Here is a 14,532-nt window from a genome sequence, read left to right as displayed (position 1 = left end):
GCCTCTTTGAATTCCCAGTCCCCTACTATTTGCCTATGCTTTTGTCTGGTCAACCCTCCACCCACTTCTGCATTGTCTGACAACCAATTGCTCACACTCGCATCGCATCTTCCTACTTGCCCTGGGACTGCTACTGTCCTCTCTCCACTGCATTATTATAATATATTGCTTTCTTTTCATTAGATCTGTAATCTGGATCTTACAGTAATTTCCCAAATGCTGTATACTCTAATCACCTTTTATAGTGTATGTCTCCTTTCAGCAGTTTGTTGCTCTGACCCACATAAACACAACAAGCATTTGCATTGCAATAGGTCTCGCATTTGTTAAAGTTCGAGCTGTTGGCGTTGGAAATGACAATCTTTTTTACTTTTGTTTTTTTATTTGCAGTTGAGTAATTATATTTGCTTAACACTATTGCCATTGGTATAAAAAAGCAAAAGTGAAAAACATTGTCATTTTTAATGCCAACAGCTTTAACTTCTACTAATGTGAGACCTATAGCATTGCAAATGGTTGTTTACCTAGCTATGTTGCAGGGTACAGTACCACGTGGCCAAAAGGGGCCTCTTTTGGCCACATATGGTACTGCACCCTAAAAAGTAGGAGTTATTTATTTTATTTATTTATTATTTATTTATGAACTTATAAAGCAGCGCTGTGGACATGGCAGTGAGCGGGAGGATTTATTGGTTGAACAACCAGATTTTTATTTTTCTTCTGAAGGTCACCAATGTTTGGCAGGATCGACTCTTCATGTCCAGAGAGTTCCATAGTTTAGCTGTGGAGACAACAAAATGCTGATCGCCCCAGGAGACTGTTTTGGTTCTTGGCATAGAAATCAGAAGTGCATTGGCAGATCGTAATGGTCATGGGACATGAAAGGTTAGAGAATTAAGGAGAAAGCGTGGTCCTTGCTTGCGGGAGGCTTTGTAGGCGATACACAGTGCTTTAAACTTTATTCGGTTCTTCACCGCGAGCCAGTGGTAGCTTTTAATTACGTGAGCAATGGGCTTGAACTTCCGGGTTCCTGACAGCATTCTGGTAGCGGCATTCTGCACGGACTGCAGTTTCCGGATGACTTTTTGTTGGGTATTAATGAAAAGCCCATTGCAATAGTCCAGAGAGGACATCACAAAAGCTGTGACCAGTGTTCTTCCTGAGCTGGGGGGGAGATAAGGAAGAATTTTTTTTAATGGTTTTGAGTATATAGAAAGAGGCAGAGACGATAATGTTCGCTTTGGCAGGAAATGTCAATTTATCGTCAAAGATAATTCCAAGATTTCTGACCTTGGTAACGGGGTTAGGTGGGGAGCCTAGATTTGAGGGCCACCAAGAGTTTGACCAAGTTGGGTAGAGCTTACCAAAAATCATCACCTCCGTTTAATCGGAGTTAAGTTTAAGGCAGTTATTTGCCATCCAATTTCTGATGGCCAGCATGCCGTGCTGGAAATTGGCTGCTATCCTCTCTCCATTGTTTTTTATCGCCAGTACCAATTGGGTGTCATCTGCATAAGATGTTAGGCTCATCCCATGTGACTTGATGATTCTAGCTAGGTTATCTCTATGTTTTTAACATTGGTGAACAATCCATCAAGGGGATGACCTGCTTCATGGGTACTTTCAGAGACCAACTGAGTGAGACCCAACGATTCTAAGTCTGATAGTAGGGTTTTAGTGTCGCTGTTAGTCAAGTTTTCTAAGGGGAAGTTAAAATCGCCCAAGATGGTAGTTGTGTTTTCAGTGGCTAAGGATTCCACTATATCGAAGAAAGAGGTATGAAATTGTGCCCTGCTGCTATAAATGCCAATGTATTTTACCTAGACATGTTGCGGGGTGCAGTACATATGTGGCTAAAAGAGGTCCTTGGGGACCTTATAAGTGTTTAGCCATGCAGCACATTATCCTTGGTGCTGTACCACCAGGAATTGAAAAGCTATACAATATCTTCACTTGCTCTGCTTCCGCTTTTCATTACCTGCTTGGCCTTTAATGTATTCATAACTATTTTGCATTTCTACCTTGACACCAGCACACCGTAAGCTCAACAGTGCACTAAGCAAGAACCAGCATTATGCAATGGTGGGCACAGTCATGGTCATGAAAAGGTTATGAATCACTGTCATAGATATGAGCCAAGATTTGATTTCCGTGTGTGAAGGAGGTTCACAGTGTCGAGAATCTCTAACCGTATTAAATGAACGTTCCCAATATACCAGAAATTACCACAATTCCACCTGGGTAAACAGGATACCAAATATGGAGACAAATGTGCAATGCACCCCCGATTACCAATGCAAAAGGCACTTCTGTGCCATGGATGCACATAATTCTGATTATATTAACATCTAACTAGTCTGCCAATGCGCCAAAGATAGGTGCTATCATGCCATGGATGCCCACAAAACGCCAGCAGTTATCACCATATAACAGGGTTTTTTCGGCAAGTGTGGGCATTGGGCACACCACTGAAGCTCACTCTACACACGCACATGAGCACAGGCCGTGCACACTAACAGCATTGAGGCATATGCTATTCATACCTGCCTTCTGCTGCTGTCCAGAAAGAAAGAAAGGAAGGAAGGAAGGAAGGCAGGCAGGGAAAGAGGGAAGTGTGTCAGGCAACCTGGGATAGGGAATAAACAGCAGGGCCTTGTCTGGCCTTGGGAGGAAACAAGCAGGAGTCCTGCATGCAGCTCAAAACGCCAGTCCGGCAAACCAGTAGCTTCACTGCAAGATTTCTTTACTCACTCCCCATGCTGCAGTGTCGCCACAGGTACTTTTGGTTGTGCCCTTGCAAAGCAGGGGGAGGTTTTTCAACTGCCCTATTCCCTGCATGGCAAGGGGCAATTGTTTTTCCATAGTCCCGTTCTGTGGAGTCCTTTTACAAAAATATTAACCTAGTATTTCAGTTCTAACACTGCCACACGGTGCTTTGAGGCAAAAGCAAAGAACCATGGATTCCAAAAAAAAGGCACGAGTGCATTCACCGACGACACACACAGATTAATCAATGGAGAAGCACCAAAACAACCCACAAAAATTCAAAATGGCTATTCACTTTTATGCATCACTAGCTAATGGATCGCAGCACATGTGCCTTAGCTTGAAACATCTTGAGCTAAACCGCGTGTGGCGCGATTGCTTCAAAAGTATATAGTAAAAAAAAAGGCATGCAACCGCTTCAGCAAAAGCGAAAGGCGCGGCCTCCATAATTCTAGCCAAGGCGTGCCGCGCTACATTAAAAGAAAAAAAACACTTTTGCGGGTGAGTGTTTCCTGCCTGCAATAGCAGGCAGGGCAAAGCTATTCAATAAAAAATAGTGCCCCGAGACTGTAGATCAAACAGAAGGGGTAACAACACATGTAACAAGGGAGGTCTTCATGAGAGGTTACAAGAAGAGAAAAGCCAGTATTAAGAAGGGACTACTAAGCCTATTGACCAATGAAAAGCCACAATTTACAAGAGACAATGACATGAGCCAATTAAATATCTAGGACTAAGTGGGTGGAGCTTAATGTCCATATCCTGAATACTGAATGTCTCGAAGAGACAGCGCAAGCGCTGCCTAGGCAAGACCCAAAAAATAAAGGGGGTTGGGAAAACAAGAAGCTTAAGCAGACTTGGAATAATGTGAAAAAAGTTATGGAAAGGAAGAAAAGTTTTCCATGCAAGGATAAAAGGGTGATTAATAAGAGAAAAACATTGCTAAAAAGTGATGGAAACAGAAAAGGAACAAGGGAGCAATTTAAAGTTGTACAAAAAAGTTACGCCACAAAAAAGAAAACTTTGAAGTAATACATTTGAATTGAAGATGTACATTCAGCAATACTTGAGCATTTTCTTTATATGATAAACCTTTTTCATTTCAGGGCCCCTGCAAAAGAGACATCAGAAGAGGAATATGATTCTGGAGTGGAAGAGGAAGGCTGGCCCCGTCAGGCTGATGCTGCAAATCGCTAAACCACAGCAGCTTTCAGATTCAATGTGAAAACGTTTGTCTGAATCTCAAGTTGTTTTTGCCCTCTGACTAAAAAAATAACCTCTGTTATGGAGGGGACACCTGGTCAGACAACTGTTCCCATAAAGAAAAATCAAAAAGATCATGTATGTTATGTTAATGGAACACTGATTTATACATGGAACTTTGTGGACTTTGTTAACAGTGTTCATGTGCAAAAATGTAAATTTTTGTTGGGTTTTTAAAAGAAGAATTTTGTTAACAATGTTCTTAGAGCATTGCACTGTGCAGGTATTGGTCACAGTTAATTTTACAATAATGTTACATTTTGAATAAGGATTCATGTGAAACGGCAGTGCTCTACTGGAACATCACAAGGATAGTTTTATGCCCATTCACTTATGCTAGGATGTTGGACTTATTTAATTTCGTAATTTCATTTTCAAGTTTGGAACCAAATTTATGATTTGGGCTTACATCTGTCAAGGCTCCATTTTCTGGAAATGGAGACTGAAGTCTACAGGAAAATAAATGTACTGTTTGGCTTTTACTTTACTGCTATGAATCGCACAGTTTGTTTAGCTACACATGGATGAGGCCTCTTTAGCTCCTCTTGGAGGAGGCATATACGATTCCCTGTTACAGCACCAATGTTAGTTTCCTGGATCTGTTTTAAATACTGTAAAAATGTAAATTAAACCTGGGAAGCAAAGTACCTAGACACTATGCGTGGCATAGATCTGCACATTTTAAACAGAATGGCATTCCAGTGGAATGTATTTTGTTGATTACATTGGCACTACTGTGCACCTTTTTTTGGTGCCCCATATTTACCAAGTCTTTCTTGTACCAGTATGGAACTAAAGAAATGTATATTTAATGTAATCAGTGACTTCATCACATGAAACTTTCTTTTTGTTAATTTTTACAGTTCAACACTGTAGTTCTCCTATGTCTTCCACCCAAATACGTGGAACGTTTGGTGGCCTGCAGTGGGTCTGTCCTTGAATAAGCCCATTGGTGTGGCCATTGGTGTGGCAGGGGAAGCTCCTGTTCACTACCCCTCACATTCTAAAAAGGTTTTCAGGTGTATTGTGGTGTCTTCGATTTTAGAATCAAATAATTGCAAAGGAAAAAAATCTTTGATACCTTTTGAATAACTTTGGTTCTTTAGAATAAAATTTGTAAGGCGCTGAAGGAATTGTAACTTTTGGCTCATTTAAAAGAAAAATGAAACTCTGTACACCTCTTCTGGCCTTTGTGAATTATATTATTTGCAGCTATTTAAGAATTGTAGACATGTTTTTGGTCAGCCCCTTTATGACCTTTGTATTGTACACAGTTGGGAGCATCATGCAACCAAATTTGAGGAATTTACACACATGCCAGTGCAAAATCCTAGTGTCATTGTATAAATAATTTCACAACTTGTATGCTTTTACTATTCTACGCGTAAAGCAGGGGCGTCCAACAAGTAGCCTTTGAGCTACCACTAACTTCACAGCTGCTAATGTATAGCTCATATATATACATGCAACCCAGCATGTACATAGTTCGTGGTGCCTGGTCTGGAGTAGTAAAGCTCCAGACACATCATGCAGGAATTAGCTCTACTTGTTGAGTGGCAGCCATTCAAAGAAATATCACCACAGAGGGACCCTGCAAAATAATTGATAATTGTGTGGTAAATACTAAAGCAACCTAAAAGCAAAGGAAATAAAACTATGGGTGTGACATAGGTAGGGCATTTACTAGCTGTGCGCGTTTGGAAGTAAGAGATGTGCTTGTGTATGCGAACATCTATGAGTATGTGTGTGTGTCAGTGTGGCTGGTGTAGAGTCTTCCTTGGCAGGCCGTGTTCCTTTCTGGTGACAGTCCCTGGTATCTGAGGCCACCATTGCATCTGATGTCCCCTTCTGGTAAGAATGTTTAGGCCTGACACAATGTTGCCCATTCTTGCCATAGTAATGAACACTCCTTGGAATCTAGAAACACGTGTCTGGGGATACACTTGAAAAGAATACTGGTACTGGCACTGGCCAACAAACTGTGAGAACTGTTTGTGAAGCGAGCAACATTGAACCACATAGACCACGATGCATGAGATAATTCAGCTGTGACGTGTCAGCAGGGTGCTCCAAATCCCTTTGACTCCTTGCATAATGGTGGTTGTGACATAACTGTAATCTTTCTACACCTATTTCAAGAAACCTCTGCCTAATTGTGGCATCCACTGTGTAGGGGTGGCCACTCTCAGTATAATGATTTCCGGTATACAACCGTTACCACGCATCTTTTACCACGCAATACTATTACCACGAAACTTTTACAACGCAAGGGTATTTACAACGCATGTTTTTACAACGCATGACATTACATCGCAGATGCTATTACAACGCATGCCATTACAACGTAAGTATAGGTAAGTTTATCTTTATAATAAACATTTATTTAATTTAAAAAAAAATACATTTATTTAATTATTTTAATAAATATTAAAATTAAATTAAATAAATTAGGGTTTAGGGATAGGTATGGTTTTTGGGGTATAGGGGTATTTTTAGGGTTCTGGGCTAGGTTTGGGTTATGGGGAACATGGGTATTTTTAGGGTTCAGGGCAAGGTTTGGGTTATGGGGAACAGGGGTATTTTTAGGGTTCCGGGCTGGGTTTGGGTTATGGGGTACAGGGGTATTTTTAGGGTTCGGGGCTAGGTTTGGGGTATAGGGGTATTTTTAAAATATATATATATATATATTTACAAATTCTTTAAAAAAATGTATTTAATAAATTAAATTATTTAAATATTTATTAATTACATTAAAAAAAATATATATATACTTACCTATACTTACGTTGTAATGGTATGCGTTGTAATAGCATCTGCGATGTAATGTCATGCGTTGTAAAGGCATTCGTTGTAAAGGATCCTGCGTTGTAAAAATTGCGTGGCAATGGTATGCGTGGTAAAAGTATGCGTGCTAACGTCGTACATCCATGATTTCAATCTCGTCATACTGTGGAGATCTTTGGATTAGTTCCCATCCTTGGCATGCCCATACAAGACCGTATCTAGTTATGTGAGGAATTTGTACAAATGATCAGTGATTTGAGTAGGAGGCTAAAATTGAGACAGGAGTTTTGAGGCAAAAAGTGTTTGTATATTTAGAAAATTCGTTTGCAGAAATAGATGTTTGAGGCATGTGGGCTGCTGAATTCATATCTTGTGCATAGATCGCTGCCTAGTGTTGGGTCCGGATGATTGCACGTGTTGTCTTGGAAGAGTCTTCGAAGTATCACGAGATAGGTGACTCCTCCCCTGGACTACAGTGTGCACGGGCATACTCTCCATACTCAGATTGTTTTTTTCCGCCATTGGGTTCGGATGCAAACTCCTATACTCCAACTTTGGAAGCGAAAACAAAACTTTTCTAAAGTCCAAAAGGCCTTCAATTTTGACGGTATTGTTCTCGATCGGTACCTCTCTACTTGATCCAGCCTTCCATCTCCAAGCGGTCGTCGACGCGGCCCGTTGGGCCTTTTCGACGCCACGTGAGCCGACCTTCTATGGAAAGAAGCCCGTTTAAAAAACGCCAAGTTCCCACATACTGATAAGCACTCAATATGCAACAAGTGCCTTTCCCCTGACCATAAAGAGGAAAGCTGCCCAGCCTGTGCACAGTTTAGATCCGAGAAAACTATTCGTAACCGACGTGCAGCCAGGCAAGAAATGCAGCGACAGGCACCAGACCCAGACAACATCTTTGATGACGACCAAGAACTACAAGAGGCGCCAGACTCTGACCTAGAGATCGTCACCGTGGAGGACTACTCGGACTCCGATGACGAGATCCCACCGGTGCAAATCTTGAGTACCCTGCCCCCGACACCATCTACCCCAATAACAACGGCTCCTGTCAAGGCATCGCCAAAAGGCCTTATCCAAGATCATAAAAAAGTTTCGACTGCCCCGCCATCCGGCTCGGCTCCGGAAACCCTAGGGCCCAGTAACATCGTCCCAAATAAGGTTCCAGAGCCAAAGAAGGTCGCCGACCTGAAGGGCGTCGATCCGAAAGCGGCCGTACAGCCAAAGAGCGTCGAGCCGAAAAAGACTGTCGACCCCAAGAAGGCCGTGCAGCCCAAACTTGTCGACCCAAAACTGGTTGTCGACCCGAACAAGGCCACACAACCCAAGGGCGTCGATCCAAAGAAGGTCGCCCACCCAAACAAGCCTTCGGCACCGAAAAACGTCGACTCGACAAAAGGCGCCGTACTGAAGCACACGTCCAAGCCAGAACGTCCTCTCGGACCGAAAACACCGGATCCGAAAACACCAGTCGATCCAAAAAAGACAATCGACTCCGGAAAGGACACTCAGCCGAAAAAACAAAAGACTTCAGTCGATCCCAACAAAGACATCGACTCGGGAGACAACACTTCATCCGAAGAACCCGACGGAGCACAAAAAACGCGTCGACCCGATAGACAGTCGACCCGAAAAAAGGCCCGAGACGAAAAAGTTGGTTCCTAAACCTAAAGTCGTCTACAAACCAAAGCCTAAGACTCAACCCAGGACTGTTGAGGAAGAACTCTTCCACCCAGATCCCTCTGACGACCAAGCAAAAAATGTTATTGACCCACAGACTGGTAAAGTTACCATCCTTCATAGGAAAAAGAGGCCTTTAGACTCTCAGTCCTCTATTCAACTAAAGAAAAAGGGCTTTGGAACTTCTCCTTCTAGACCCTTCATTCCTTTTCAACCTATCATGCCTACTACTCCTTTCAATCCTAATATTCCTTACTCTCCCTCTCATCACGGGGACGTTGAGGGTAACACAGGGGATGAGCACAGCCTCAATATGACTTCCCACAGGACCCTCAACCACAGGAACCATGGGAAGAGCCAACTGACCCTTACAACACCCATCCCATCCCTGACATGTCCTCTTATCCTACTAAGTTGTCTCCTACTGATGACACCGTACTTTTTAATCAGCTCATAGACCGGGCTGCACAGTTCCACAATGTGGATATGCATAACAACCCTGTTGAAGAAGACTTCTTGTTTGACACCTTCCCTACATCAGAAAAGTGTCAAAACACTCCCCATGTTAAAGGGAGTTCTGAAACATGCACCTGACACAGCCAGGGCACGGGTAATCAACCCCAGAATAGAAAAAAAAGTATAGGGCAGCCCCTACAGACCCTACTTACATCAAAGGGCAGTTACCACTTGATTCACTGGTAGTGGCCAACACACGTAAAAGAGCCAACTCCCCAACAACCGGGGAGGCACCTCCCCCAGACAAAGAGTCAAAAATACTAGAAGCATCAGGGAAAAGAGTAGCGGCACAAGCATCCAACTCGTGGAGGATAGCTAATACACAAGCTCTACTGGCTCGTTACGACAGGGCGCATTACGACCAGCTAGATACCCTAATGCAACACCTACCTGAACCTTTCAAAGCACAAGCCCAAGATCTCATACAGGAGGGAAAATTCATAACAAACACCTCCATCAAATGCGCGCTTGACGCAGCAGACACTGCAGCTAGGTCAATCAACACTAGCGTTCTACTCCGCAGACATGCATGACTGCGTATTTCAGGTTTTAAAAACGAGGTACAGTCCACTATCCTGAACCAGCCTATTAATCAGGATTTTCCGTTTGGCCCTGCTGTCGACACCATTTTGGATAAAATGAAAAAGGACACAGAGACAGCAAAATCAATGGGGGCATTGCAATTTGAGCAACAAAGGGGCTCCTTTCGTCGCTCCTCCTACAGGGCAAATACGCGAGGACATAGCTCACAAACAACGGCCTCATATAAAGGTAACGCACAAAGTTCCTTTACCAAGAACACCACCAGAGGAGGCTACAGAGGTAACAATACCAAGGGAAGAGGACGTGGCGGCAATAACACCAGAGCCTCCACTGCCTCAAAACAGTGACTCTATTACACTACCTCCAGACCACATAATACCGGTCGGAGGCAGACTCCAACAGTTTCTACCTGTCTGGAACACAATTACCACAGACAGGTGGGTGAGAGAAATTATCCAGTCTGGCTACTGCCTAGAACTGACTTCTACACCACCAAACATATCACCAAGACATCGTCCAATGTCCAGAGAACACATCTCCCTATTACAACAAGAGGTGAACAGTAACGCACAAAGTTCCTTTACCAAGAACACCACCAGAGGAGGCTACAGAGGTAACAATACCAAGGGAAGAGGACGTGGAAGCAATAACACCAGAGCCTCCACTGCCTCAAAACAGTGACTCTATTACACTACCTCCAGACCACATAACACCGGTCTGAGGCAGACTCCAACAGTTTCTACCTGTCTGGAACACAATTACCACAGACAGGAGGGTGAGAGAAATTATCCAGTCTGGCTACTGCCTAGAACTGACTTCTACACCACCAAACATATCACCAAGACATCGTCCAATGTCCAGAGAACACATCACCCTATTACAACAAGAGGTGAACTGCATGCTAGAAAGGGGGGCCATAGAGCAAGTCCCTTTCCAACAGCAAGGGAAGGGAGTGTACTCCCTATATTTCCTTATTCCCAAGAAGGACGGCTCTCTCAGACCAATATTGGACCTGAGACCCCTAAATCAATACATACTGTCGAAGCACTTTCACATGATAACATTACAACAAGTGCTCTCGTTGCTACAACAGGGGGATTTCCTAGCAACACTGGACCTCAAAGATGCGTATTTCCACATACCCATCCATCCAGCCCACAGAAAATACCTCAGGTTCACAATAGAAGGTCAACACTACCAATTCAAGGTTTTGCCCTTCGGGGTTACTACGGCTCCAAGAGTGTTTACAAAATGCTTAGCGACCGTAGCAGCACATCTCAGGAGACAGCACGTACATGTGTACCCTTACCTGGAAGATTGGCTTATACGAGCAAAATCGTACCACCAATGTGCAGCACACACGTCTCAAACAATCCAGCTGTTACACAGCCTAGGATTCTCAATCAACTACACAAAATCACATCTGCAACCATCCCACATACAGCAGTACCTGGGAGCCACCATGAACACCTCAGTGGCAAAGGCCTATCCAAACTGGGCAAGGATAGCCAGCATGCAGACACTCATTCGCAAATTCCTGCCACAACACTTTGCCAGCCCAAACCTTCATGCAACTCATAGGCATGATGGCCTCCTGCATATTCATTGTCCCCCATGCCAGACTTCAGATGCGCCCATGGCAGGAATGCCTAGCACGGCAAGGGAACCAGGCTCAAGGACAACTGAAAGACCTAGTGTTGGTAGACAGTCACAATCACAACTCTCTGCAGTGGTGGAACCCACAAAACCTTTCCACGGGGTGACTATTCCAAGAGCCGGTTCCACAACTAGTACTAACAGCGGACGCATCACTGACAGGCTGGGGAGCCCATCTCCTTCAATACACAGTACAGGGGCTCTGGACAAACAAGCAGAGAAGGCTGCATATCAACCAACTAGAGCTGCTAGCGATATTCCTAGCCCTGAAAGCATTTCAGAAATACTTGCACAGCCAGTAATTACACAAATGGGAGATTCACCCCCAAGTCCTACAACCATTCTTCGAGGAGTGGGGTCACTCAGAAATAGACCTGTTCGCAACAAAAGAAAACTCGAAATGCCAATTCTTTGCCACCAGATTCCCACATCCGTTCTCACAGGGCAATGCGATATGGATGAACTGGTCAGGCAGATTTGCGTACGCTTTTCCCCCAGCACCACTGATCCCGCTGGTGGCACGCAAACTGCGGCAACACTCCCTCACACTAATCCTAGTTGCTCCCACATGGGCGAGACAACCGTGGTACACGACGTTCCTAGAATTCTCAGTAGTTCCCCATCAAAGACTGCACCTTGCACCTCATCTTCTAACTCAGAACCATGGAGAAATCAGACACCCAGATCCCAACCAAATGAACCTAGCGATCTGGCTCCTGAGGTCTTAGAGTTTGGATATCTTAACTTGCCCCCAGATTGCATGAATATCATTAAGGAGGCAAGAAGACCAACCACACAAGCGTGCTATGCAGCTAAATGGAAAAGATTTGTTATTTACTGCACCAATAACCAAATCAATCCATTAGACACATCAATACAGAACATTATATGTTACCTGCTGCACCTACAAAGATGTAACTTAGCATACTCTTGAGTATGGCTACACCTTGCTGCCATAGCAGCATACCTTCAGAACAGACAACACGTTTCACTGTTTAGAATACCTGCAATCAAAGCTTTCATGGAGGGTCTAAAAAGGGCGTTTCCTCCTAGGCACCCCCCTTCCCCAGTCTGGAATCTCAATATAGTGCTTACCAGACTCATTGGCCCTCCTTTCGAACCTTTACACTCTTGCGAACTACAATTCTTAACGTGGAAAGTTGCTTTTCTAGTGGCCATCACCTCACTCAGAAGAGTGAGTGAATTACAAGCGCTTACAATTCAAGAACCTTTCATGCAGGTACACGCCAACAGGGTGGTTCTTAGAACAAACCCTAAATTCATGCCAAAGGTTGTATCCAATTTCCATATCAACCAATCAATAGAACTGCCAGTGTTCTTTCAAAATCCAGTCAGTAGCTGAAAGAGCCCTGCACACACTAGACGTAAAGAGAGCTCTACTTTACTATGTGGACAGAACTAAATCCTTTCGGAAAACAAAGCAACTGTTTGTTGATTTGCACCACAACACAAGGGTAATCCAATTTCAAAATCAGGAATAGCCAGGTGGATAGTTAAATGCATTCAGATATGCGATCAAAAGGCAAAACACACTTTAACCGTCCCCCCAAAAGCACACTTCACTAGGAAAATGGGGGCATCCATGGCTTTCCTAGGAAATATTCCTCTTGAAGACATCTGTAAGGCAGCCACATGGACCACCATACACACTTTCACAAAACACTACTGTGTAGATGTACAAACATAACAGCAAGCTGCTGTAGCCAGGCTGTCCTCAAAACTCTTTTTCAACTCCTGCAGCTGGCACAGGTAGCCACCGCTAGAGGAGATACTGCTATACAGTCTATGCACAAGATATGAATTCAGCAGCCCACATGCCTAGAACGGAATATGCTACTTACCAGTATTCATCTGTTCTTGTCATGTAGGGCTGCTGACATTCATATCGCCCGCCCTCCTCCCCGGTGCCTGTAGCAGCTGCAGCATTCTCTCTGGCATGGCCATCTCTTACTTTGCTATCTCCATCTCTGCCACAATAGCGAAAAACAATCTGAGGATGGAGAGGATGCCCATGCGCACTGTAGTCCAGGGGAGGAGTCACCTATCTCGTGATAGTTCGAAGACTCTTCCAAGACAACAAGTGCAATCATCCGGACCCAACACTAGGCGGCGATCTATGCACAAGATATGAATGTCAGCAGCCCTACATGCCAAGAACAGATGCATACTGGTAAGTAGCATATTCCTTTTAGCAGGTTTACCAAAACGAGAAGCATTTATTTGATAGTGAAACATATTTTCAGAAACTTATAACTGATGTTATGGTGTCAAGATTATTGAATTCCATAACCTGATTAAGGCTAATAGATTGATAAATAATTCATGCTTTGTTGTTGCAACTTCTCTGAAAGAGATACCTGCCTGCAGATCTTTTAATTTTTTTAATTGCCCAGGCATCAGACTGGATCTGGAAGATTTTTCTTTGAGCAGTACCCCTGCGCTCCTGTAGATGGTATTGGTTGTCTCAGCGTGACGTTCGCTTCGGAAGTGACATCCACGTCACCTATATAGTCGCCACTTCTGCAAGCTGACGTCAGTTGTTTTCTTTCCATCCTAGTCAAGCACTGATCCCAGAAGAGAGCTACCCTCTGTCACGTTTTGATAGGATTTTTCGACCTGTTGTCGACCTATTTTTTGGTGTGCAAGCTGACTTCTAGAGAAACTTCGGGGTTCAAGCTGTGTGGCGCAGTCATCTCGCAATGTTGGTGACGGACCCCCATTTTTTTTTAATTTAAATTTGTTTTTATTGTTGCAATAAAGCATATCAGTACAGAATAAACAGTCCGCCGACGTGGCCTCAACATTCAGCCACGAACAGCTATGTGTGCAACGTTTTCTCATTTTATAGAACTGGTACACATAAACATGACTTCGGTTAATCAGTGCATTACGATCATGTAAAGGCTCCTGCAGGCTGGGAGGCAATGGGACTGTATCGCCACGGGAGCGATGAATAAGAACAGACGGGTACTTTCATGCCGCAACAGCGCCGGATCTGGATCTGTACTGTGCACATAACAGTGTTACCAGTGAACAGAGGGGTAACGAAACTGTGGGAGGGAAGCATGTAGGCGCTAGCAGGGTCCAAGTAGGGAGATATTGGCGGCGGGTGTCGAGGGGGGGGGGGTGGGGGGGGGGGGGGGGGTAAACCCACGGATGGCCGGACATGCGAGAGGTTGCCCAGGACGTAGGGGGTTATCGGCGTCCGACCCTGGGGTGGCTCACTTCAGGTGGAGGCTACCGGTCTTCTCGGGTGGGGGGAGGGGAAGGGTCAGGCGGGTCTCCAGCCTG

At 44.2% G+C, this 14,532-nt stretch overlaps 1 protein-coding gene across 2 annotated transcripts in view; it reads left to right on the top strand.

Annotated features, from left to right (window-relative positions):
* Positions 1-5,210, top strand: part of CLPX (caseinolytic mitochondrial matrix peptidase chaperone subunit X) — a 544,085-nt gene extending 538,875 nt beyond the window's left edge. For both annotated transcript variants that reach the window (XM_086958044.1, XM_086958043.1), the window contains one exon: positions 3,873-5,210. In XM_086958044.1, the coding sequence (XP_086814170.1) occupies positions 3,873-3,963 (91 nt within the window). In that variant the 3' untranslated portion in view covers positions 3,964-5,210. The remainder of the gene's footprint in view (positions 1-3,872) is intronic.
* Positions 5,211-14,532: the final 9,322 nt, after the last annotated feature.

This window comes from Lissotriton vulgaris, chromosome 2_1 (genome assembly GCF_964263255.1).
Source record: "Lissotriton vulgaris chromosome 2_1, aLisVul1.2, whole genome shotgun sequence".
Classification (NCBI taxonomy): domain Eukaryota; kingdom Metazoa; phylum Chordata; class Amphibia; order Caudata; family Salamandridae; genus Lissotriton; species Lissotriton vulgaris.
Note: the sequence above shows the minus strand (reverse complement) of the source record. Positions and strands in the feature narration are given on the sequence as shown.